Genomic DNA, 23512 nt, shown 5'->3' with positions numbered 1-23512 from the left:
TAGGGCGGAGAACTAGAGCTGAAGTTTGCCCGGTTTATCAGAGCAGCCGCATGTGATGTTGAATGTCAGAGTGCCCAAGCCCGTGTCGTTACGTTAATTATGAGACACCAGAAGATACCAACCCCTTTATCGGTCCCAAAAATGGACCTGGGCTCATGAAAATGATTTTAAGTCGTGCCTGAGGCGAAGTCGACGCAGCGACATCGACATCAAGGCAGACCCAAGGGCTGACTGGGCGGTGTCATTGTGGTCTTCGCCGTGCCACGGCCGCTCCACCATCGAGGACAAACAGAGGGTTCACCCACCCCAACAACGCCAAGACATCGTACACTTCCATCTCCTCGACCAATCCCGTGACATCATAACCACGCGCGATGGGCGGTGATCTGCAGCAGACCCAGTTCGCCGGGTCATCCAGGGGCGGTGCCTCATCTCGTCGGCTGCCGATTCCGATCTCTCCATTTGCTTGTCTTGTTGTCTTGCGGACAGCGTCCAATGACGGAGCTTGCTCCGGCCCGTTCCCCATGGGAATGCCTCATGGCCTCAGAGATGCATGACTAGTGTCAACAGTATCTCCGACAACTCACTCGCTGGTGCGATGACTCCACTGCAGCAACTGTGGCCATGATGTGTTGGCAAAAACCGGAGACCAAAGGCTTGTCAGAAGATGAACACCCTCTCCGCACGGCCATTTTCTGCCTCTGCCTTCTTTGTGGTTCAGGTAATAAGTAGAAGTGGCGCCCTATTTTGGGGGCATCTCACACCATGACATGTGGAAAACCCCCTTTCAAACCTTTCACGATGCCTTCTCCAAAGGCGTGGACAAAGAAACTCAACTCCATTCAACCACCACTCGTGCTTTGATGTCTACCCGTCGAGTCAATGGAACAATTAGGTCTAGATTTGGAAACCACGCTCATAGTTGCAACACTTCCTTTCCACCGGCAACCTCGAGGGATAGTAGAAAAGCCTTCCACGATGTCGACGCCGTCGTCCGAATTTACACTCGCGCTACGTCACCAAACAACATTTGGGACGGTTTGCTCAGGAAATCACCAATTCCTCGCCGACAGGCATTGCCCACCAGTTCACCATCTCCTCCAACAACCAACCTCTCCTTCACCCTCAAACCATGTCGAACCGGCAAGTTGATCTCCCCAGCTACCCGCCCGTCCTCCTCTTTCCTCCAGCATACCTCGACCACCGCCGACAACCCGAGCCCGTCATCTCCGAACTGGGCCCATCCGCTCCCAGCTATGCTCCTCCCGCCAAGGTGAAAGAATCCCGGCCCCTCGCCGCCTCTCCTACCCCAGCCCGCTTCTACTCGCAATACAAATGCCCCATCTGCAACTGCACCATCGCCGAAGCCCACGGCGCTGACTACGTCGGCCACACCCCGTGCCTGCACCGCGGCCCGTGCCCGAATCCAAAGTGCATCAAGGCCTACTACGGACGATCCAGCGGCGGTCGTCCATGGGCGATACCGTACGAGGGAAGCCAGCCCTTGTACTGTCAAGCGGCAGGTTGTGGACGGCGAATTGACGGCTGGACGCTTGTCAAAGCGGTCATGGCGCCGAGTAGGACGGCGGTGATGCCCGTGGTGGTGACGGATCCCGAGCTGGAGAAGAAGATGGAGCTGGCGAGAAAGAGGAGGTATGAGGTGGCTATGACGGAAGAGCAGCGCAGGCAGCGGGAGGAGAGGAGAAAGAAAGAGAGTGAGTGGGGGAAGTTTAAGAGGGGGTGTAAAAAAGCATCTCGGGGGACGTTGCAGGGGTGTATTCTGACGAGCTGCTGCTTCTGCATGATTCTCTGCGGAGGGGCTATGGACTGATGATGGATTGAGGAGAAGGGCGTCAAGTGGGCAGGGCATGAATACAGCGGGCATGGGGGGATAGATGAGCATCATATACCCGGGGTTAAAGAGCATTAGGCGTCGAGAGGCGTTATGGGTTTAAATCCATATTTGGTTACTTGTTGATGGTACTATTTCACTTGCAACACAAACCGTCTCCATCCACAGCCATCGTCCTAAACTCTTTCCTTACAGGCATCCCTACCATCCAGTTACGGGAACCCTGACTTCACAACCCGAAGAACCTCATATCGTCCTGTCCACGGAGCGGCACGCTGTGCCCAACGCCCTGAGCATAAACACCCACCAGCTGGCCGTTACCCCAGGTGTACGTGGTGTAACCCCACTGAGGGGTGTTGGACTGCGTAGTATCCGGCCGGTTGGGATCGTAGCCAAACACGCCGCACCATTGCTTGATGGTCTCCCTGTAGTTGTTGGCATGGAGGATATTGTCGTTCGAGCCATGGTAGATTTGCATCTTGGGCCGCGGGCCGTCATAGCCGGGGTACATGTCGAAGACCATCTGAGAATAGAATCAGTACTTGCTCACGGAATATCTAAAATCATGTGCCGGGCTCTTACCTTTGCCCAAACCTCCGGCGTGCTGTTGATCTGGCCATTGGAGCAGGTGTTGTTCCAGGCATTGACGGCACCACTCTGGCTGTAGAAGCACCCGGCCGGCGTCCCCGAGTAGACGATACCCGCGGCAAACATCTCCGGGTACGTGGCCGCCATGACGTTGGTCATCATGCCGCCCGAGGACTCGCCAACGACGAAGACCTTCTTGGGATCAGCGTTATACCTCTCGAGCGTCCACGTCACCATGTTGGCAATGGCGTTGCTGTTGCCGCCGCCGTTGTGCGTCAGCGTCGACCGGGACGAGACATCCCAGCAGGTGCCGCTGTAGGGCGACTCGGGGAAAATGACAATGAAGCCCTTCTGGTCAGCAAGCTGCGCATAGGGCGACCCGCTGTAGTACGCCCTGGCCGTGCCGGTGCAGTAGTGAATGGCCACGACGATGGCAGGGTTCTCCGCAATCCGGTTGGGAGTGTAAAGGAAGAACTTAGCCCCCGACGGGTTGGGTCCGAAGTTGGGAACCTGCTGGAAAGCTCCCGTAGCGCGCTTCAACGGCGCCACCGGCGTCATCAACTCGTTGAAGACGGGGTGCGCAGTGACGGCGCTGCCCAGGAGGGCGAGCGCGGATGAGAAGTAGCTGAGGAACTTCATGGCTCTTGAGGATGCTTGTCAAGATGAAGTCTGGCTGGGCCTAGAGAGCACCTCCTCGACATGGGTGTAAAACAGATCAACGAAGGAGTGGTGGTTTATTATAGTGACGATCCGCGCCGCCTGCATCTCGGCACCCCAGACTTGGCCCCGTATCGAGGCCATATCCGTAGTATGAGCACACTGCTTCCGTTTCCCCGTCTTTACATTGCCCGCTGCACATCTGTCGGTTCCTGGCTCTATCCATGAGCTAGCGGAAACAGTCGTCTTCACGAGGCGTGGAGAATCCAATCGGGAACCCGTCATAAACGATGTTAGGTTTTACCCGGAGCCCCTGCTCTTCAAGCCTTGAGGTTAAACATTGGCGACTTGCGTGGGTCTCGGCAGTCACAACACTTCCGCCCCAGTGACATGCGGTTTGTCGATTAAGGCTAGAGAATTAGATAATTAGCCGCGCTTAATTCTCCGTGGTGATGTCCGTAATGTCGTCTATCTACGAAGATCCCTTGACATGCCCCAAAGCCATAACGACCCCGGAGTGGTGCGCATATGGCAATTGCTTGGATATTAAGGGGAGAAGAACAGAACAATCCTGTTCAGTCTACTACCTCTGTTGGTGGGAAATGTGCCCCCGCCAGTTAACGGTGTATCGTGTCTCCAATTTCTCACGTGAATGCGAGAACGAGCGTAGGGGCGTAAATGTGTGGAAGGAAGTGAAGTGATCATCGCAATGATAGACGATTCGATCAAACGGATAATTCCAAACCCCTAGCAACTCGAATACAGCATCAAGTATACGCCATTTGCTACAGCCATGGATGCACACAGCATTGATATCCGTCAGCCTCTCAGTCTCAGAATAGAACGACTTGCCCGCGTACCTTGATCATCACAACTTTTCCTGAGTCTACAGGCAGCTTACACCCCTTCTACTTCCACAACAGTCACCGCCGAAGGCATTTTCCCCGTCTTTTCTGCTTCAAACGGAAGCCGTGGTAGCCGATCCTCCAACCTCCATTCCCATCTCGCCTTTTCTATCATATCTCCTCCTTTCCTCAGCCGAGCGCGCCACCCTTCAACCCACTGCCACGCCAACCTCGCCTCACCCACCGCTTCTGTGTAGTTTTCCTTCTTACAACGAGTCGAGGACTGGCGGTGGTCATGACCATGAACTCCGATACGCGCATTCGAGCGTCTGAGCCTGCGTCCTGGTGATGCGGTTGATGTATGGTGGCTTCTGGAAGTACTTGTGCTTTTCTGGTGGCGATGTCGGCTGCCTGTGCTACTTCTTTCCCTCCCGATGGGGGTTCGTGCACGAAGCCGATCTGCCGCGTGAAAGATGGAGGAGTCGTCTTTGAGGTCTGATAGTCGTGTCGTTTTGCTGTCCTCATCAACCCCCGTTTCCTCGGTTTGAACCTCCCATTCCGAGTCGGACTCGTCAAAATATTCGTCTGAAGATGACGATGAGTCGTCAATGTCGTCTATCGAAACTTCCATTACGACCGAGTGAATGCGCAGCTTGTCAAAGTTGTCGGCCAGTACCACGACGGGCCTCGGCGAGCGCAGTGGCGAGCTCAACGGCTGCAAAATCAGTGATCCGCCGCTTTTTATTCCTTGGTGCCTCGAGAGATCTTGGCTGTCTAGTCGTCGTTCGTGAGACTCCTGGGGCATACCGCCCTGTGTGGTCTCCGAGCGTGGTCACTTCTGCTGCCAACCTTGCTGCTGGTCTTCTTGGGAATTCCGTCCGCTGCATGAGTGCCGGGACTGCCACCCTAGATGGCCTGTAGTGGGTGATGTCCGGTTTGATATCGTGGCAGCGTTATCGGCGTTGGGGTGCTCAAAGATGTTACGCATCCGCTTGAACAGACTGCTGCTGCTACTGCTCGTCGCAGCCGCCGTGACGGGATATTTGAGCTGTTGTCAAATCGTGAACTGTCGCTGCTTGGTCGCGGGCTAAGCGTAAGCTCCGGTGACTTGCGCCCTTCCCACGGAGCAAGCAGGCTCACGGGAGTCGTCGAGACTTCTGTGTCATCGTAACGCTCGGTCGTGAACTGTGCATTGACCGGCCTCCGAGTTTGGTAATACATAGGCGACCTGACAGTTGTGGCATATCCGGTTTGTGGCGAGGTTGGACTCAGCTGCGTCTGTGGCACTGCCTGCGTCGGCGACGGCGGGGAAGATGGTAGTGTGGCACGGGTCCGGTCCGACCCTGGAGTCCAGTCGGTGTCTCCCTGATGAAGCGCGTTGGCGACTCTCTGAGATCCAAGTGTCTCTGGTGTCGCGTGTTCAGACGGGCCAACGGACGTGCTTCCGGTCGGGGTTTCGGGCCTTGGGGCTCCCAATGCCTCGGTGTCATTAGCCTGCGCTAAGGAGTCATGACGATGAGCTCTGGGGTTGTTATTTTGGGTCTCTTCGGACCGAGCTCTTTCGATCGCAGAGAGAGATTGGGTCCTCGAATCGGGCCGCGACTCATCGGTGAAGTAGGCCTCAACTTGCCGCTCCTCCCATCCCTCGGTGACGACAGACTGACTCCTGGCAAGGCTTTCGGGCAGTTCCAACTCCTCGCCAGTTTGTCCAGGTGCATTCTGGTCTGAATCGTCCTGAATGTGGATAATGCTCCCGTCTTTGGAACTCCGTGGTGAATCAGAGATAATCCTGGCGGAATCGGGCTCTTGTGGACCAGCCTTCTCTGTCGCCTCTGCATAAGTATCAGGGCCCTCGCTCCGATCAGTGTCGTCCTCGAACAGGTCAGCCTCTCCCTGAACAGTTGTGCTGTGCTGGGAAAACAGGCTGGATCGCTTGTCGGCATTCCCCTCCTGGACATGATATCCTGGGCCAACATAATCATCAACATCCATGCTGTGAACCGGCGTCTCGTTGTGTTGTTTGAGTGATGGGTGGGCTGAAAACGGTGTGACAAAGCGCTGAGACTCGATATCTGTGTCGTCACCCTCGGATTCTTCTTCAGCCCCTTCCTCACACTGCAAAACCTCCGAATCAGCGCGAGCGATGTCGTCCTCAATGCCGGTCGACACTTCCTGAGAAACTGGAGACTGATGCGCTTGATGTCCTGGTACTGAAGGATCAGGTGGCCCTGGTTCGAAGTCGTGCACTTGGGTATCGGCGTTGGGCTCCCGGGGCTCCGAATCCATTGATCTCTGTGCCTCCAGCGGGTTCTGACCAAAAACATCCTTTCCAGGCACATCCTCCTGATAAGCGTGATCACCTTCTCCAGCTTCGTCAGCTGCCAGCGCTTCTAGCCTGTGGATGGAATCCTCTCTGGCTTCGTGACTCGTCCTTCCCATCGGGCGAGGCGTTTGTGGCCTGTCCTCATCGGATTGTGCATCATATGTACCTGAGTGTTCTGAGCCTTCTGAGGCTGCGTTCTTCGTGGCTGATGTCGACTCCAAATTGCCATCTCTTGTCGAGAATTCACCTTCGTAGTGAGCCGTTTGCTCAATCTCATTCTTCGTGTTGGCCTCAAAGTAGTTGTCCCCAATGTCGTCCGTCATGCTGTCATGAGTCTCGGCACCCTCAGAGACGTATCCTGTGGATGACAGCGGGACACGAGAGAATGACATGCGAGCAGGGCCAGTAGTCTCAGCAGCAAATATTGGCCTATAATTTTCAGGCTCCTGGTGTACTGATAGGGAGGAACCTGAGGCGTCCATCTCAGGTGTTCTGGTGCTATTGCGGTTTGCTGTGGGAGGGGGCTCTTGGAGTGCCGATTCGATTGTTGTTGATGACTCCTCGAAGCTTGAGTGATCCTGGTCCTTTGGGCGGTCTAGGTCAGCCTCAGGTGCCGCCTTATCGTCGTGGCGAGAGACATTTGGAGACTCTCCAGTGTCCGTCAGACTGGGTTTCTCCTCCTCGCCATGGCTCTGTCGCGGAGGCTCCTTAGCGTGAGCCTCCTCGCTCTCCACTGAACGGCCGGTTGATGCGGCAGCAACCTCACTCTCACCCTCCCGAATCATGCTTTCCAGTGGTGGTGATCTTGGGGCGTTGTCTGAGTCCCCGGAAACACTGAACACCTCCGTAAGCGCCGGCAGCGCCATCTCAAGCTGCTCCTCGATCAACCGATTCAGTTCCTAAGGACAGCACCTCATCAGTATCACGCCGTCATACTCTTTTCCGCATGAATGTGCCAAGTCAGGATAACTCACTCTCTTCCGTTCTTGCAGCACCCTGATCCTCTCCCTCCCTTCCCTGACCATTCTTCTCCTCTCTTCCTCCACTTGTGCAATCTCTTGCTCAACCTTTCTCAAAGCCCTTCCCTTCTCTTGCTCCAGAATTTCTTTCATGGCCTCATCCTCCTCCCTCTCCTGACGCTCGAGCGCCTCATCCTCGGCCCGCCTGCGTCGTTCTCTCTCTTCGTCCTCCTCCTTACGCTTCGCTGCAATGGCCTCTCGCTTGGCAGCACGGGAGCGGGCTAGCACTTCGAAGTCTTCCTCGAAGGCTTTCGAGACCAGGCGCACGGTATCATTGCGCCTGGCTGAAAGGGTAGTGAGCCTGGTGGTGTGTTCTGTGGCAGTGGCCGTGAGGTTGGTGATGGTGGTCTGGATATCGGAGAGGGTGTTTTGCATCTCCTGAAGAAGGGGGGTAAGGTCCATCGTGCTTGAAGAACTGTGAGAGAGCATGGTGACAATGGTGTTTTTCGTATTAATGAGTGAAAGTGAAACGGTGCTGGAGAATGTGCGTCTTGAACGACAGCCTCTAGGTGAGGTGTCCCCGCGGAGCAAACCACGACGCGGGTGTGGCGATGGCGGACAGTTAGAGAGACCTCAGGCAGAAAGGGATCTTTCCGAACGACTATGAGAGAAAACAATCGCATGCCTGTGGTGATTGGTGTGTTTCTCGAAGGTGCGAGGAATGGTCACAGTATGGCACCTGCAAATTGACATTGGATGCTGAAGACAAGCAGGTAATAGACTCAAAACACTCCATGAAAGTCCACGGTAATTGGGAAATGGAATATGCTGTGTTATCCGGCCAGGCCGTTCATACTGTTGCCACTTGCTCCAGCCCTTCCCAGCTACCCTTCACTGTTAACCGTTTGCCGTCATGGGAGCAGCGATATCCCCGTCCAGGACATCCTGGGGAAGGCCCGGGGGCGACGTCCTTCGCAGTTGAAATTGGGTGAAATCGCCACAGCGGACATGTTCCTTGGGCAGGTTTCCAATGACTCAACATACTGAAATAATGTAGAGTTCTCGAAAAGAAGCTGCGATGCTCGGGGATCGGGTCGAGTTGATCATATCTGAGAGACAAGGTCCGAAAAGTGACACCAAGCTCCATCACTTGATGTGGGCTCGTGATGGAAACTTGTGTGAATTATCTTCTAGGCAGGTATCGCTGTCTGTTCTATGTCTGAAGATCAAGGATATGTACAGATGCCAGCATGATATATGTGCTCTGGTTTTGCCGGCGAACCGTCTTCTGTGTCACAAGACGAGGAACAACCCAAACCCAGTTGGTGATGCGACGAAAAACGAACAACGGTGGAAACAAAAGGGGGGACTGTGCTCGTTGCGAACATTTGGTATAAATATCATCAAGATAAAAAGTTGAAACCCAACATACAAACCCCTGAAGTTCTCCTCCGACTCCCGCTCAGAACCGCGGAATGGCACCCTTCTCAACAATGGCCACCCTCTTCCTGTGCAGTTCCCTGAAGTTGTACCTCTCGTATGTGCCAAAGCCGTAGGCACCACAGCCGATCAGGAGCCAGATGCTGGTAATGATGAGGCCCCAGGGGAAGATCATGAGCTCGACGCCGGGGAGGACGAAGGCGACGGTGCCGTTCTTGAGACGCTCGAGCTCGGCCTCGATGGCGAGTTCGGCCTGACGGAAACTGCTCATGAAGACTTGGGTGGAGAACTCGCCGACGACGAAGGCAGCTTCGTTGACGGATACGTTGGTGCTGACAGTCAAGCCGTTGTTGTTAATCGCCTTGAGCGTGATGGTGGGCATGATCAAGGCTTGCAGGTCACCACTGCGGTGCTAGTTAGCGAAACTTGCCTCAAGAGAAGCTGGTCATATGAATAAACTTACGCAGTCATTTCGGGGTTCATGCGGTCCTTGTCAACCTGCCCGACAAACAGATACGACCTCAGCATCCGGAGATCTTCCCGCGGAGCATCTTGCTGCTCCTGCCTCGCCTTGAGGTTGGTAACGGGCCCCTGCTTGACCTCGGACACGGTGGCGCCGTTGTACGAAAGCTCGACCTCGATCTTCTCCGGGGGGATTCCGAGGAACTGGTCGCGCGGCTCGCTCAGCTGGAACAGGCGCAGGTCGGCCTCGAAAATACCGGTCGTGTTGTCCATCGCTGGCAGGTTGTAGCAGACACAGGCGCCCGAAGGGTTCGAGGCAACCTGCAAACTGCGCAAAGCGTCCTGGCAGGCCTTGTTCGCGGCGTCGTTCCAGGCCTGGATGTCGATAGATCCGTCGGGATTCCGCGGTGTCTCCATGCCCTGCTGCGTTTGCCTGACCTCAATGTATCCCCGTGACCGAATGATAGCCTTGGCCGCCTCTTTTAATTGCCGCTCCTGAGCACCACTATCCCGTGTCCTGAGATTCTCCATGAGCATCTTGGTGATGCTGTCCGCCTGCACTCCGACCGCCAGGGCGGCAAACAATGCCCTCGTCAACAACATCTTGTCGGTTTGTATGTGGTGGTTCCTCCTCTTCCTTCCGTCCCGTATTAACAAATTACTTGTCCTCCGTTCCGGCGTGGTTCTCCTGCTCTTCCCAACCCAGGTCGCTCGATGGTTCTTGTGCAAAGAGACCAAGTGTCGTAGAGAATCGAAGGTAAAGAACGATGTCGAAAAGAGTGAATGCGGGACCCGCCCGGGGGTGTAGAAGAGAACGACGTCGTCGGTTCGACGGAGGTGTTGAGTTTGGTGGTAGGTGGTGAGAATGCACCACGAAGTGGCGGGCAGAATTGCTCACGAAGAGAAAGGAAGAGAAACAAAGCAGCGAGGACCAGGCGTGTGATTAAAGATGGACCAAGCGCACGGCTGGGCCGGGGAGACTAGCTTGATGCAACGTACTGAAGGAGATCAAGGACTGGACGGAGGCTTGACTCGGGCGATATGGTGGAGACGCGCCAGGGGGTGGTTGGATGGAGAAACACTCGCGGGAAGGGGGTGTGCCTCGTACACTACGGACTGTTTTGCAAAAGAGCTTGTCTTGCGCTGTTAAGACCGTACTAATAGAAGGATGAGACGGCGGCCACAAGTGTGGCTCGAGATATGAAGGATATCTGCCCAGTTGCTTTCTCTAACATGTGAAGACCAGACGACAGAGTACTCAGCTAGGGAGCAGTCCGACACTACAGGCCCAAGAGGCGGCCAGGGTGATGACACTCTTGGAGAAAGAGAAGAGTCTCAAAGCTGGCGCTTGGTGTAATTTTGTCATACGAGAAAGGGTCAAACAGAGAAAAGGTACCCGACTTGAAAGGCTGCATGGAAGGCCGAGTGTCTGATCGCCACCCGGCGGTGTCAGATCGACGTCTGCGGCGCTCATGATGCAACGGGGTGGGCCAGGGTCTGTGACACAGGAGGCTAGCGCCCATTGGTCTGGGAAGGGGGGCCGAGGGTGCCAAGAAGGGGGTGTACGGGGGTGTGTCAAGCGAACGAAACGTCGCGCCTGTGGGCTCTCCAGGCGGTTGAAACGCTTCACCACGCGCCGAGGAGGGACAAAAAAGAAACCACGAAAAGCGAGAAGAATCCGAAATCGTTACTGGGAGTCAAAACAGTCAAAACAAATACCGACTTTCCTAGGAGTTGGGAAGACGGCTTGGAGCGTGAGACTGCTGGATCTGCGAGAGCTGTGCGGAGGATACGGGCACCTTACTTTGGATTCAGGTTCTTCCTGAGGACGCTGCACGAAATTGTCTCGAAGTACCCGACAGGAGAACTGTGGGCGTCAGTCGCATCCAATCGGGTGTCCGAGTCGGCATGGCCAGTTTGTCTCGGCCCCACTTCGGCTCGGAATAATTCGATCGGCGGCGCTTAAAGTGGGTCTGTCCGGAGATGCTCCGATGCACCGAAGCGCCGATCGCCGAGAAGAAACTCGACACAAGCTTCCATCAACGATTTTGGGTTTCTATGACGACATGCCACTGCGTCTGAACATCTCGATTTCAACATGCATCCTTGAAATACCTAGATTCCTTCGAAACTCATCAACGAGTCCTAAGGACTTAGGCACTCCACGCTATGTTTGCTCAACTGGATCAGACTTTAGGGCCCTCCGATTCGCAACCCGGATGGACAATACACTACCTCACCCGGATTGTCAGCTCTCATCACTGTACCTAGAGGTAACCTGGCTCTGCCAACAGGCGCAGAGATGTTGACAGATATTACAAGTTGCGACAAGAGTAAGATGTGTCGACTCCCTTGTTGAAATTGACCAGGGCTTTCGCGACAAAACCATGGGTGGAGCAGAGATACTCCGGTTCATTTGTCCAGACATTGTCTCCCCATGGTTTCTTTTTATCATTCTCTATTTAATTGAACCGGCCATGTAAGTGAAAGTGTCAGTTTATCTAATGATAAGTCGAAGTGTCTCTGTCAGTTGTCCCAGGAGACACAGGCTTGCAGCCCTTGTCTCGGAGCCTTACCATCTTTTCATTTGTTCGGAAGGGAATAGGTAGTTTGGGATTGGAAAAAAAAATTAGGATCTTCGACAACCTTAAGAAAAAGAACTATTACTCTGTACTTGTGTCGTAACTCGGACTATGATAAACCCTGCCAAGGACTCAAGCAACCCTCTCTCTCAACATTCAAAACATACAAGATGTCTTCCGGTCCGAATCGAATGATACAGATGGATAAGTTATGACAGTTGGAAATACGAATTATGCATCGTTTGGGTGAGAGAAGAACATGTCGACAAGCCAAGTTCTGGTCTTGACAACTCTTTTTGGTCAACGGAACTCTTTTCCGTAAAATCACACCCACTACCTTTGGAACCTCCAATGGCTTGCATACAACCGAGACTTCCAGCCGCAGTGTCAACCTGGAACTTGCGTGGCAACCACATCTTGGTTAACTCAATCACCCTACCTGTCAGGCATCCTCTGCGAATTTTGAGCACCAAAAATAGGTTGTCCATGGTGCACCATGCTTAGCCGGAGATTGAATATCCGCCTAGGGATGTCGATCGCTTGTCATCCATCACCGTTGGCGGAATCTTAATTTCATCATCACGAGACTGCAACTCCTTCGACATGGACTGCTACGTCTGTCGGGCTCTTGGCTTCGGCGACGTGATCTGGAATGCACTGGTGGTCCTCGGTGTCCGAGGAATGCAGCAGATCGCTGGAGCTTAAAAGTATGGTGGTCTTGAGGACGCATCCTTTACTTCCCGGGGACTTCTCTCTAGGTTGATCTGTCCTCTTCGTCAACCAAGTCCATTGCGTCGTGTCTCGGGGCTCCTCCACCCTCCACACACAACATGCAACGCCTCATCGGCCTCACGCTGGCCGGTCTAGCCACCGCCAGTGTGACCATCATCCCCGGCGGCGTGCCCAGACCTCTGGAGTTACCGGCCCCCTTGGTACCGCATAATTTCAACACCATCCTCCGCGCCTCGGCCGCCTCCGAGTTCCCCAACTCGACCGTCAACATCATCCTCTCGTCGTACGATGGTACCCTGGAGCCGAATGGAATCGAGACCGCCAATGCCTCCGAGATCTTTCCCTCCGCCGACTCATTTGTTCGCGGAGCACTCCAGGCGTGGGGAGAGCACCTGCATCTCGAGATCCGCCCGGATGAGGTCTGGTTCACCATACTGACCCAGCTCAACTTCTACATGGAGGCCAATGCCGAAAGCGTCCGCCATCTGTTTGTCAAGCACCAAGGCCAAGAGACCATCTACATCGAAGACGTGACCTGGACCCGCGTTCTTATGCGCTTCAAGGACGAGATCCAGAAACGCGTCCTCACGCCCTGGCTCAAGGATTGGATCATTCCCGACTTCACGACCACTCGCGAGGACGACATCATGACAGCCAATATCCTGATGATGGGCCTTATGAAGGCCTACTTCCGCTACGAGGGTGGCATTATCTGCGGACTTCCTAGCGTGACGCTGCTCGGCGAGAAAGAAGACTGGGAGAAGCTCCTGAAGCGCATCGGGATGCTGGCCGACTTTGGACCCGAGCCTGCTGTCTATGGTCGGCGGCTTGCACCTATCCTCAAGCGGTTTGTGCAGAGCTTCGATGCCCCTCACTCGCGTGACATTCTCGCCTTCTGGCAGCAAATCGTCATCGCTCAATACTCGGGCGTGTGCGGCGCGGCGCCCCTCGACGTCTCGGGCTGGATCACGGGCTTCCTCTTCTGGGAGCCGGGCGGTCGCCGCCTCGACGGGCTCAAGGGTGGCGAAGACAGGGTGTCGAGCGGTCTGAATCTGGATGGGATCTATTATCACTGGCTTGATGTCAGGCGGCTTCCCGTGGCCTATGCTAAGGCACCGTTCTTGATGAGGGACTTCATGGGTTACGAAAAGTTCCCGGCCTATGTCGCTGCTGGTAATCTGGGCAAGCGCATTGTTCGTGGCGCCCCGAAAGGGTACTTGCAAGCACTCAGTGCCCAGCTTAGCCGCGAAGACGCTGCCCTGGTGGCCAACGCAAGCACACATGGCACGATCCGCCCGCTGTCGGCTTGGATGGTCTATGGGCCGCTGTATGAGCCAGGGATGAACACCAGTGACCCTTATGATCGCGACTTGGCTGGCATTGTGTCAAAGACGAGGCTGATTTTGGGTGAAGACATTTGCCGGGCGTAACCACTGGCTACAAGCCTGTCATGGGAGTGATGAAGACGCTGAGGAGTGCTGCGGAAAGTTCATGTTTAAATAGCCAAAGCAGAGTTATACGAAGAAGACGTAAACATCACTGAGCTACTCCTCAAGCATATGTTTGCCAGAAGCGTTCTGTTGTCACTATCTAACGATCATTATTCTTCCAGCCTCCCTTGTTTCCTGTTCTCATTCATTCATCATCCCATCATACCATTGAATCCCGTAAATAGAAAACCAGATGCTCATTGCCCCTGTCCAACCGTTGTCCAAAACCTACGCCCGCGAAGCTCACAATACAATGAATTCCCACCATCCATGACACCATGCAAAATAAACAAAGGAAGTTGAGTCCGAGTGGTCTGTATCCCAACCGGCAAGAAAAGAATCAACAAAATGTGTACAACGAAACGAAGACATTGGCAGAAATTGTGCCCGACGCAACCATGCGAGAGCGAATACCGAAAGCCAAAGGATCGCCATCCACTGAGATACTTCATGGTGACTGCCTCTCAGTAGTCATTCCCACCATCAGCCTGCGACGCTGCGCGTAGGACTGCCGTGGCGGCTCTGGCCCGGCATGGACATGGTGCGGGCGCGGCGCGACCCGGGCCGCGGGATCATTCGCGAGCGCGTGCGCTGCTCCTCGAGCGCGGGGCGGGCCTGCTCCTTGGAGATGACAAGGCCCTGCGTGATGGACATGAGCTCGCCATTCTCCACGGCGCACATGCTCGGCCACACCACCAGCAGGATCTCATCCGGATCGATCTCGCCTTCGAGCATGTCGTCCTCGCCGGGATGTGACGACCCGTCGTGGATGGATCCCTCTGAGAGAGGCAGCCCGCGGTTGTCAGCCGCGTCCGCCGCACCGCCGGCGCCGTCGGACGGAACTGAGCCGGCCGCCTCAACCGTCTCGAGGCGATCGTCCGCAATGGCGTCGTCCAGATTGTCGTCGCGAGCGTACACGCGCGGCATGCAGGCGTCGCGCTCGGCGGCTTCGGCAAATTCGGGAAGCTCCAAGACCTGCCAGTCGAAGTCGTCGTAGGGCGGGCCGAAGTAGGGCTCGATCTTCATGTGGGCCATCTGGATGATGCGCCACTGCTCGCAGGCGAGGCGGCACGCGGCCTCGAGGCCGGAGCAAAAGGCCTCGAACTGCAGAGCCCCGAGAAGATGCTGCACGAGCCACGAGACCTCACGTACCACCATCTTGACGCGCCGCGCCCCCTGCTCAGCTTGCCGCTCCGGCATCATCGACAGCAGTGTCGAACGCAGGTGCGCTTCGCGCGTCGGGTCCTCGTCCTCCAGCGCCCGCAGGAAGCGGACCAGGTTCTCGTCGTCGTCGTCAAGAAGGTACACGGGGCGGAAAATATGCTTGTGCAAGGCGCGAGACAGAATGGCGAGCACGGCGCTAATGCGCATGCCCTTGGCCGCCGGCGTGTTGGACTGGGGCAGCGGGATCTGCAGCTGAGTCGCGTGCTTGAGGTAAGGCGAGTTGCGCAGATTGGTCCAGCAGGACGGGTCTTGAAGGATCGCCTCGTCGATGTCGGGCCGGAACGTGCTCTCGACAAGCGTGACGATGGTGGTCCAGATCTTGTCCAGGACGCCGACGCTGTTGTGTTGGTGTTAGAAGCGTGAATGACGTGAAACAGAAGGAAGGCAGAGCACTTACTAGGTGTCGTCGTTGTCAATCTGCAGCGGGATGCGGTACTGCTCGAGGTCGGCAAGCTTGGCGGCAGTCACTTGGAGATTCTGGGACGTCTCGTCGAGCTGGGTCTGAAGGTCGCGGCCATGCTCTTCGGCCTTGTCGGCACGGGAGGTCTCGGATGTCAACTTGGCGTGTAGGTCTTCGATTTCGGTGTTCTTGTCCTCGACTGTCTGCTGAAGAGAGACGATCTGCTCTTCGGCCGCGCGCAGAGACTCCTGGAGGCTCTCAATCTCCTTCTTGTTCTCGGCGATTGACTCCTTCAGAGACGCAATCTCCTTCCGCGCCTCCTCCAACTCCCCCTCAAGACGAGTCTTCTCGGCCTCGAGGTTCGCAACGGCCTCCTTCAGGGACGCGATCTCCGCCTCGTTTTTGGCCTTGATCTCCTCGAGTTTCGCCTTGAAGGCCTCGAGGTCGGCCACGCTGTTCTTGAGGGAGGCGATCTCAGCCTCGTTCTTGGCTTTGATCTCCTCGAAGCTCGTCTTGGCTGTGGTAAGTTGGGCAATCTCGTCTGCTGCCTTTGCTGCTGCCGCTGCCGCTGCCGCCTCACCTAGCCGCTTCTCCTCCTCGATCTTCTCCTTAGCCGCCTTCAACTCCGCATACTCTTGTGTCGTCTTCGTCTTAAGGTCGGCATACGCCTGAGCCGCCTTCTCCGCGGCCTGGGCGGCCTTGGCTCGCGTCTCCTCGAGCACTTTTTGCGTGTCCTCCAGATCCCCCTTTAACCTCGTGCGTGCCGCCGTGAGTTGCATAATCTCCTGCATCTTCTCCTGCACCAACGCCTCGAGTTCCTTCTTCTCATTGTTAAGCTCCTCCTTTTGCGCCTCAAGCTCGTTCCGGAACTTGCGATACTCCTCCAACACGACCTGGTGCGAGCTGGAGAGCTTGTTGTTCTGCTCCTTGACATAGAGGAACTCGCTGAACACATCGGCCACAAGCTTATAGTTGGGGTCCGAAGTCAGGTCGCGGATGGCCCGGACCAGACCGTCGACCGCTTGGGTCGGATCAGCTTCGGGGTGGGAACCCATCTTCGGCCTGTTGGGACTGTTCGCGGCCTGGGATTGTCGATGGCCGGTGCCGAAGGGGGAGGAGGGAGGGGTGTAGGGGGGAACGCGATGCCTTGAGGAAGCCAGCTTGGGCAACTGAAAGGGGGGAGAGAGGGGAAAAAAGGATGGGTAAACAACGGGAGAAAAGATCTCGCAAAGAGCAACTAACGGTGCTCTTCTTTACCAAGACCGTGTGGCTGGGAACTCCAGGGTGGTATTTTTCGCGGTTCACGAGGGGACTGTGTGGGCACCCGGAGTTGGAAGGGGCAAGATCCGTGAAATATATCTCAAGTCTAAGGTCTCCTCGGGGCATGACCGGGTCCCGCTAGAGGTGGCACTCATGCAGATTGGATCCAGCATGATGCAGGCGCCGAGAGTGACGTCGGACCTAGGGCTGTAGAGGAGCGTAGGGGTCTAGGCAAGGCTGGATGTGTCGATGGGAGTCAAAAGTGGCTGGCATTGGGCTACCGAGCAGGGAAAAACAAGCAGCAATGAGCTCGGGTGACCAAATTGTCAAATTGTGCGTGTCAATTGGGCTTGACGCAGGCGGCAGAGGTGCGTCGAGCGGTGCGGGTGGTTCGTACCGCTAGTCCCGCTGGTCCTGTTGGCCTGGCGCCGCCTGCGGACCGTGGCAGCATTACTGGAGCCCAACCTCCAGAGACATGCATATCCAGGGGGGACTCGAATGTGCAGAGCAAAGATTCCCGCCATTGTTCGTCCGCCTCCTCGTGCTCCGTGCTATTCCTCCATGCTAGCCCTTTGCCGTTGGCCGGCGGTTCCGGTTCCGGTTCCGTTTCAGCTCGCTGGTGCGTATCCGCCTCGTCCATGTGCAGGCATGGCGGGCACGACGACAGTCCTGGGCCGCTCTGATCGGCTCTGATGTTTGTTGATGGGGCTCTATCGAGGCCTTGACGTGGCAGCATCCACCGCCAACGCCCTCGAACAAGGGGGTGCTTTGGTGCTGATTGGCCCCGCTGCTACCCCTAAGTGTCCCCACCGACATGCATCGACAGCAAAGCTCTCCATATGCCAGAGCATGCTCGCCCACTCCATCGGACTGTTGGCTCGTTGATGGTGATACAAGATCATGGATGGCGCTTTTGAGTTGTTCGTCCGTTCCCGAAGCCCCTGGCTGGTTTATGGCCATGCATCACGGAGCCTGTGACTCGGAGAACCACTGCCGCCCGGCCGGGTTCCGGGAGACCGGATCAGACCGCGTCGGGGTGAGCTGACCTAGCTGATCTCCGGCCCAACCGCGTCACGGCCCGGCCCATGAGCCAAGCATTGGGCTCGCCCCCGGTGCCCAAACAGAATCGTGGGGCCACCTGGCATGGTTTGTTTTCCAACACAACGGCACAGCACCGTCACGTCACGGCCTGAATTGCCGTACATGAGTGGTTGAATACCTCGCCAATTGCTCATAGTTGCACGTGCTTTTCATGTTGAAACCAAAACCCTCGGTTTTTCGAGACTGGGAATGTTTGTTGAGTAGGTACCTGTCGTTGGCTTTCGAACCCATCACAGGACTCAGCTCGCCAGGTCCTAACTATACTACCTCCGCCCGGGGCTGGGGAGGCAAACTGCCTTTCCGCTTTGCTTCACCGCCTTGGCCGGGACATCACCAACCTCCTCGAGGACGTAATTGAGGGTCCGCAGTTACATTCAGAACTCCCACCGCCAAAGCAGTCGGTATTGTCCCTCCCGTTTCATTTTCCAAAGTCCACAGCGTCCATGATGGCATGATATCATGTGTTTAGTGAGAGCTACAGTACCTATTTGGACTGTTAGCAAAGTCTTGTGGTCATTGCTCTCGTGATTCTGGGCAAGCACGTAGGATTGCTTCTTCTGCCATTTCAGCGTGAAAGAAGAGCGTCTGAAGACATATAAGGACACTCTCCGTGCCATCTGGATCATAGAGGCAGAGCACTTCAGCCTGACGAACTAGTCTTGTACGGAGTAGTATTATCAGATCTGACGGATTCCGGGTACCAGTTCCTGATGGCTGCAACCAAGCCCAATGTAACTTTAACCCTTCCAATTATTTCCTCTTCCAGCCCTCCATTGCCTTCATTCCTAGGTCTGAGCTCGACTCCGCCTGTCAAACCCATGAATATATCTTCCCTCCTCTCTCTGTGTCCAAGCATGGCCGGCTTCATCATCTCGCCCGACCTGGGCAGGAAGTGCAGAAGCTCCAGCAATCTTGGGCCAACCGGTCATGTCCTCGAGCATTTCGTGCTCTCATCCGATCCATCCCGCATTCACCATAACCCATCAGATGGTGTGTGACACGGCCCGACATCTGGTGTGTGGCTGGCCAGAGTGCCCAGAGAATGCAATCAGCTTTGTGAAATGATTCGCGTTTCCATTCAGCCAGACAAATCACAACATCTGGAAGAAATCCCTCCTCTCTTGTTCTTCCCGCTCAGCCTTCCTCCGCTGCTTCGCGTCGTCATCCCCATCGGTCTCGGATTCCGTTGGGGCAGAGTTGGCCCAACTCTCGTCCAGAGGTGTTGCGTAAGCCGAGTACTGGGGGTTGACGTCTGGTCGAATAAGAACGCCCCTTTGCGTGGGATGCGGTCGAAGCTGGCTCTCCTCGACGTATATGTGTGTCGGCTTCTCGCTTGCTTTCCCATCTACTTCCGGTGCGTGAGTTGGTTTCTTGTCTAAGACCGTTACGACCGTGGATGGCGTTATAGTCTTATCCGTCTTCCTCCAAAAGCGCAGTGATTTGAGTGGCGACATGTTGACTGAATCTTGAGTTGAATTCGAGTGAATGTCGAGCCGAATAATACCATATGAACCAAGACAACAAAAACACTGGCTGTGGGTCTGTGTCTCCAGATAATCTTCCTGGGAGACTCTGGCTCCAGCCTGCTTCGACTTGGTGATGTGGAAAGGTATTGGAGAGGTGCCTGGACTGATGTAAGACAGAAGCCCGGGATGTTTGCTCAAGTCTATGTAGGCACCTAGTAATAATACTGCTGACCCCTTATTCATGCGTCTGTCCGCCATCAGCGGCGCACTTTTCAATACGGAATATTAATAAGGAGCAACCGGCTCTAGCCTCGGTCACGCGTTGAACCGCTCTACATAGCGCGGTGCTTATCATTAGCGTCTGCGATGGTTTTATTCTGTTCATTCATGGAAGCCCATCGTTCGGGATTCTTTAGCGCGTTCAGAGATCAGTGGTCCGCTTGTGGGGGTGGAGATGATCTGCTGACTGATGGACCCCCTTTCTCCAACCCTCATCTTGGAACGGAGAGGGAATCTACACGGCCTTTTGATTTGGTGCGGATTATTCCTACAAAATGGGCATATATACCCACTAGTTAACTATTTGCGAGTTCATCCTGCTCCGTAACTTTGACTAGAGAAAATGTAATAACAAAAACTCCTTTGTTGGTTGACCCTGGGCTGATTGAGATCAGGCCTCGCGATATCTCGCAAGTTGGGCAAAGGATCTGTGACCCTGCGAAGGCCAGGATGGGAATTCTTGGAGCTCATATAACGCGACTCCAACCCACGTGGACCTTCCATGAAGTGTGGAGAGTTGGACAAGAGGAGTCAACCGTTAGACTCTGCAACTTTGCGTTGGATGGAGATGGAATGGAGTCATTGCTAGGGTGATTGCCATTGAGTCCGGCGCCAGTTTCCCTTCTCAGACAACTCAAGACAACTAGCGCTGAGAAATTAGTAAACATGCTGCTTCTCAATTTCCTGTGCGGAATAGTCCATGGTCGTCGGACTTGGGGGAGATCAAGTGTACCTCTTCATCGTTCAGGGATACTGTACTATTAATAGGTTGTAATACCTTTCAAGGCATTGTCAGCCATCACGTTGAGACAAAAGTCACGTTTTCTCATCAGCGGTTCGCTCTGAGTGTATATGGATCACAACGTACTGTACTTCTTTTGTTTCCATAAGATCGTCATTCCTGGATTTTGCTTGCGCTTTGTTCCTTCAGCTTCCCATTTGGGCATCGGGGCTCGGCATCAAGGGGAAGCTCCGATAACCTCCGTGACGCTGTGCTCCACTTCCGGACCCGGAATAACTTGGCGGAGGCGGTCGTCGGCGCGTCGCATCTCCGAATCCCACTCGCCTTTCCCATCGGAAGAACTGAAACATCCACCTTGAATCTCCCAGCTCATTTCCTCCTGCATATGAGCATCAGCACAATTTAACAATCTCATTTCAATGTCGATGAAGGCCGCCGCCGTGCCGGTGGCTGTCCACGCAACCCCCGATGGGAGCCGCCTCTCTCTTCGGCGACGCATCATAACCCTGATGCTCGCCCTGACAGGCTCGGCCATGTTGCTCGTGACTTGGGGGTTTACCGACGACAGTCCTCTGCAGAGTTTGATCTACTCTTGCCTACGTGATGACACCCCCTTCCGGTTGGGTTGCACCCAGCCCGATCCGCTGGTTCCGAGCAAAGACGGTGCCTTGGACCAGGTGTACGAGCACATCGGCTCTCCCGCCTTCCGGAATGCCACAGTCCGCCGCCTTTCGGGCGCCGTCCAGGTCAAGACAGAATCTTTCGACGACCTCGGTGCCATTGGCGAGGACCCGAGGTGGGACGTCTTCTACAACTTCCACCGCTACCTTGTCAAGACGTTCCCCCTCATCCACGAACGGCTCCAGGTCGAAAAGGTGAACACGCATGGCCTTTTGTACACATGGCCTGGGAGCGACGCGTCGCTGAAGCCGACGCTGCTGCTCGCGCACCAAGACACGGTGCCTGTTCCGCCAGAGACTGTCGACTCTTGGACATACCCGCCATGGAGCGGCGCATACGATGGCAAATACATTTGGGGACGCGGTGCTAGCGACTGCAAGAACCAGCTGATCGCCACCATGGAGACTCTCGAGCTTCTCCTTGAGGCCAACTTCCAGCCGCGCCGCACCATTATCCTGTCGTTCGGTTTCGACGAGGAATGCTCTGGTCTCCGGGGTGCCTCACAGCTGGGGGCTTTCCTGCACAAGCGCTACGGGGACGACGGCATCGCAGTCATTGTCGACGAGGGCAATGGCTTTGAACAGGCATGGGGTACCCTCTTTGCGAAGCCCGGTACGGCTGAGAAGGGGTACCTGGACGTGCCCATCACAATCCGCATGCCCGGAGGCCATTCGTCTGTCCCGTCCGACCACACTAGTATCGGCGTCCTCAGCGAGCTTATCACAAAGATCGAATCATCGCAGTACCCAACACGTCTGGCTGACTCCAACCCGTACTACATCCAGCTCCAGTGCGGCGCGGCGTACTCGCCCAGCTTTCCCGAGAAGCTCAAGAAGCTCCTCTCAGGCCGGTTGCGGTCGTCGAACCACCACCCTTGCAAACCAGACCAACTCGCGCTCGAAGCAGCCAAGCAGGGTCCCGAGATCCGCTACCTCATGCAAACCTCTCAAGCCGTGGATGTGATCTCGGGCGGCGTCAAGGTCAACGCGCTGCCAGAGCGTGCCACTGTCGTGGTCAACCACCGCATCAACGTTGGCGAGACCTCTCGCATTGTCAAGGACCGCCTCACTGCGCTAGCTTCCGAAGTCGCCGCCCGACACAACCTGACTTTGCACGCCTTTGACGGCACCAAGGAAGGCGAAGAACCTCCGTCGTCCATCGCCCTGGCCAGCAACGAGCACGAGCTTGAGGTGGCTCCTGTCACGCCGGCTGACGGTGCCGATAGCAAGAGCCCATACGCCGTGCTGGCGGGTACAACGCGAGCCCTCTACGGTGAGGAGGTGGTGGTGACGCCGGGCATCATGACGGGCAACACCGACACAAGGCACTACTGGTCCCTCACGAAGCACATCTTCCGGTTCTCGCCAGGCTTCGACCCAGAAGATGGGCCGGGCTTAGGGTCCATCCACACGGTGGATGAGAGGGTCAGCGTGCTGAATCACATCAACGCGGTGCGTTGGTTCATGCTGTTTGTGAGGAACATGGACGAAGCAGATGTCTAAATAACTGTGGCACCCAGGAGGCTTTTCTAGACGGGTGTTAGTATTTCTTGCGAGCCAAATAGGCTAAGCTCATGCATCGGGTTACAATGTTATTAGTTAATCTCATATAATTAGAGCTCCGATTAGTCGTGTTTGCCTCACCCCAAAAAAGATTGAGTCGGGAGCAAGAGCAGTGCCGTCCAGCCATTAGGTTGTCTTGGGCTCGAACTGCGCCGACGTTTATGCTGTACAACAGCGTCTTTTCGTATACTCCGGTGGGTTTCTCCACTGTCATGGATGTCCAGTCCACACCCTCAGGCATCGTGTAACCATTTCCAAGGCGCGAAGTGGCCGAACACACATATGGGGCCAAGGATAAGCCAACCGCGCTGCTCCGGCACAGCACATCTGGGGGCCGAATCCTTTGGCCATCCATCACCTCAGCGGGCTGCGAGCTCCGTTCGTCATCAAGTTGGCGCAGCACATGCGATCCCTATCTTACTACACAGCACACTTCGTCCAAGCCGCATCTGAAACCACCACCAGTGCACAACAGCACTGTCTCGCCAATGGACTCTCTTGGAATCTATATCACAACCTCTCGCTATTCCCGGACATGCAGGGTGGGGTGTGTCCGTTCTTTCTGGGATCTCATGCACTCCTCCGGCACTCAACGGTTTCGGAGCGCTCACCATAGATTCTTGGGATGCGCGCCTCGATCATCGGTCAGCAGAGTAACGGTTGATCATTGGGCAGTGATTTTGGTATTCTCGGATGCGCGCGGTTGAGGCAACTTCTGGACCACACTGGCTAATTAATACAGAGTCTCTCGACCGTATAACTCAGTGATCCCCCCCTGTTTTTCGTTCACCGCGTTACCCCAAAATCTCTTTCCTTTAGCTTGCACATCAATGCCCGAGTATATTTAAGCAACCCCTTCGAGCCAGA

At 55.5% G+C, this 23512-nt stretch overlaps 8 protein-coding genes across 8 annotated transcripts; 4 read left to right on the top strand and 4 right to left on the bottom strand.

Moving 5' to 3' along the window:
• Nucleotides 1-1132: 1132 nt before the first annotated feature.
• VTJ04DRAFT_4194 (uncharacterized protein) lies at nucleotides 1133-1831 on the top strand (the record flags this gene model as incomplete). The annotated part of the gene is made up of 1 exon (XM_069362177.1): nucleotides 1133-1831. One exon carries the CDS (start codon nucleotides 1133-1135, stop codon nucleotides 1829-1831), a length of 699 nt encoding a protein of 232 aa, XP_069219150.1.
• Nucleotides 1832-2081: 250 nt separating this feature from the next.
• Nucleotides 2082-3079, bottom strand: VTJ04DRAFT_4193 (uncharacterized protein; the record flags this gene model as incomplete). The annotated part of the gene is made up of 2 exons (XM_069362176.1): nucleotides 2082-2375; nucleotides 2435-3079. 2 exons carry the CDS (start codon nucleotides 3077-3079, stop codon nucleotides 2082-2084), a joined length of 939 nt encoding a protein of 312 aa, XP_069219149.1.
• Nucleotides 3080-4235: 1156 nt separating this feature from the next.
• On the bottom strand, nucleotides 4236-7713 carry VTJ04DRAFT_4192 (uncharacterized protein; the record flags this gene model as incomplete). The annotated part of the gene is made up of 5 exons (XM_069362175.1): nucleotides 4236-4333; nucleotides 4393-4657; nucleotides 4750-4848; nucleotides 4945-7164; nucleotides 7240-7713. 5 exons carry the CDS (start codon nucleotides 7711-7713, stop codon nucleotides 4236-4238), a joined length of 3156 nt encoding a protein of 1051 aa, XP_069219148.1.
• Nucleotides 7714-8377: 664 nt separating this feature from the next.
• Nucleotides 8378-8644, top strand: VTJ04DRAFT_4191 (uncharacterized protein; the record flags this gene model as incomplete). Its single annotated transcript, XM_069362174.1, has 1 exon — nucleotides 8378-8644. The coding sequence occupies one exon, from the start codon at nucleotides 8378-8380 to the stop codon at nucleotides 8642-8644; it is 267 nt and encodes an 88-aa protein (XP_069219147.1).
• Nucleotides 8645-8686: 42 nt separating this feature from the next.
• On the bottom strand, nucleotides 8687-9729 carry VTJ04DRAFT_4190 (uncharacterized protein; the record flags this gene model as incomplete). The annotated part of the gene is made up of 2 exons (XM_069362173.1): nucleotides 8687-9068; nucleotides 9128-9729. 2 exons carry the CDS (start codon nucleotides 9727-9729, stop codon nucleotides 8687-8689), a joined length of 984 nt encoding a protein of 327 aa, XP_069219146.1.
• A 2809-nt stretch (nucleotides 9730-12538) lies between these two features.
• On the top strand, nucleotides 12539-13870 carry VTJ04DRAFT_4189 (uncharacterized protein; the record flags this gene model as incomplete). The annotated part of the gene is made up of 1 exon (XM_069362171.1): nucleotides 12539-13870. One exon carries the CDS (start codon nucleotides 12539-12541, stop codon nucleotides 13868-13870), a length of 1332 nt encoding a protein of 443 aa, XP_069219145.1.
• Nucleotides 13871-14413: 543 nt separating this feature from the next.
• VTJ04DRAFT_4188 (uncharacterized protein) lies at nucleotides 14414-16609 on the bottom strand (the record flags this gene model as incomplete). Its single annotated transcript, XM_069362170.1, has 2 exons — nucleotides 14414-15491; nucleotides 15552-16609. The coding sequence occupies 2 exons, from the start codon at nucleotides 16607-16609 to the stop codon at nucleotides 14414-14416; spliced, it is 2136 nt and encodes a 711-aa protein (XP_069219144.1).
• Nucleotides 16610-20821: 4212 nt separating this feature from the next.
• VTJ04DRAFT_4187 (uncharacterized protein) lies at nucleotides 20822-22585 on the top strand (the record flags this gene model as incomplete). The annotated part of the gene is made up of 1 exon (XM_069362169.1): nucleotides 20822-22585. One exon carries the CDS (start codon nucleotides 20822-20824, stop codon nucleotides 22583-22585), a length of 1764 nt encoding a protein of 587 aa, XP_069219143.1.
• Nucleotides 22586-23512: the final 927 nt, after the last annotated feature.

Source organism: Mycothermus thermophilus (assembly GCF_041956435.1).
Source record: "Mycothermus thermophilus strain CBS 625.91 unplaced genomic scaffold VTJ04scaffold_3, whole genome shotgun sequence".
In the NCBI taxonomy this organism is placed as follows: Eukaryota; Fungi; Ascomycota; class Sordariomycetes; order Sordariales; family Chaetomiaceae; genus Mycothermus; species Mycothermus thermophilus.
Note: the sequence above shows the minus strand (reverse complement) of the source record. Positions and strands in the feature narration are given on the sequence as shown.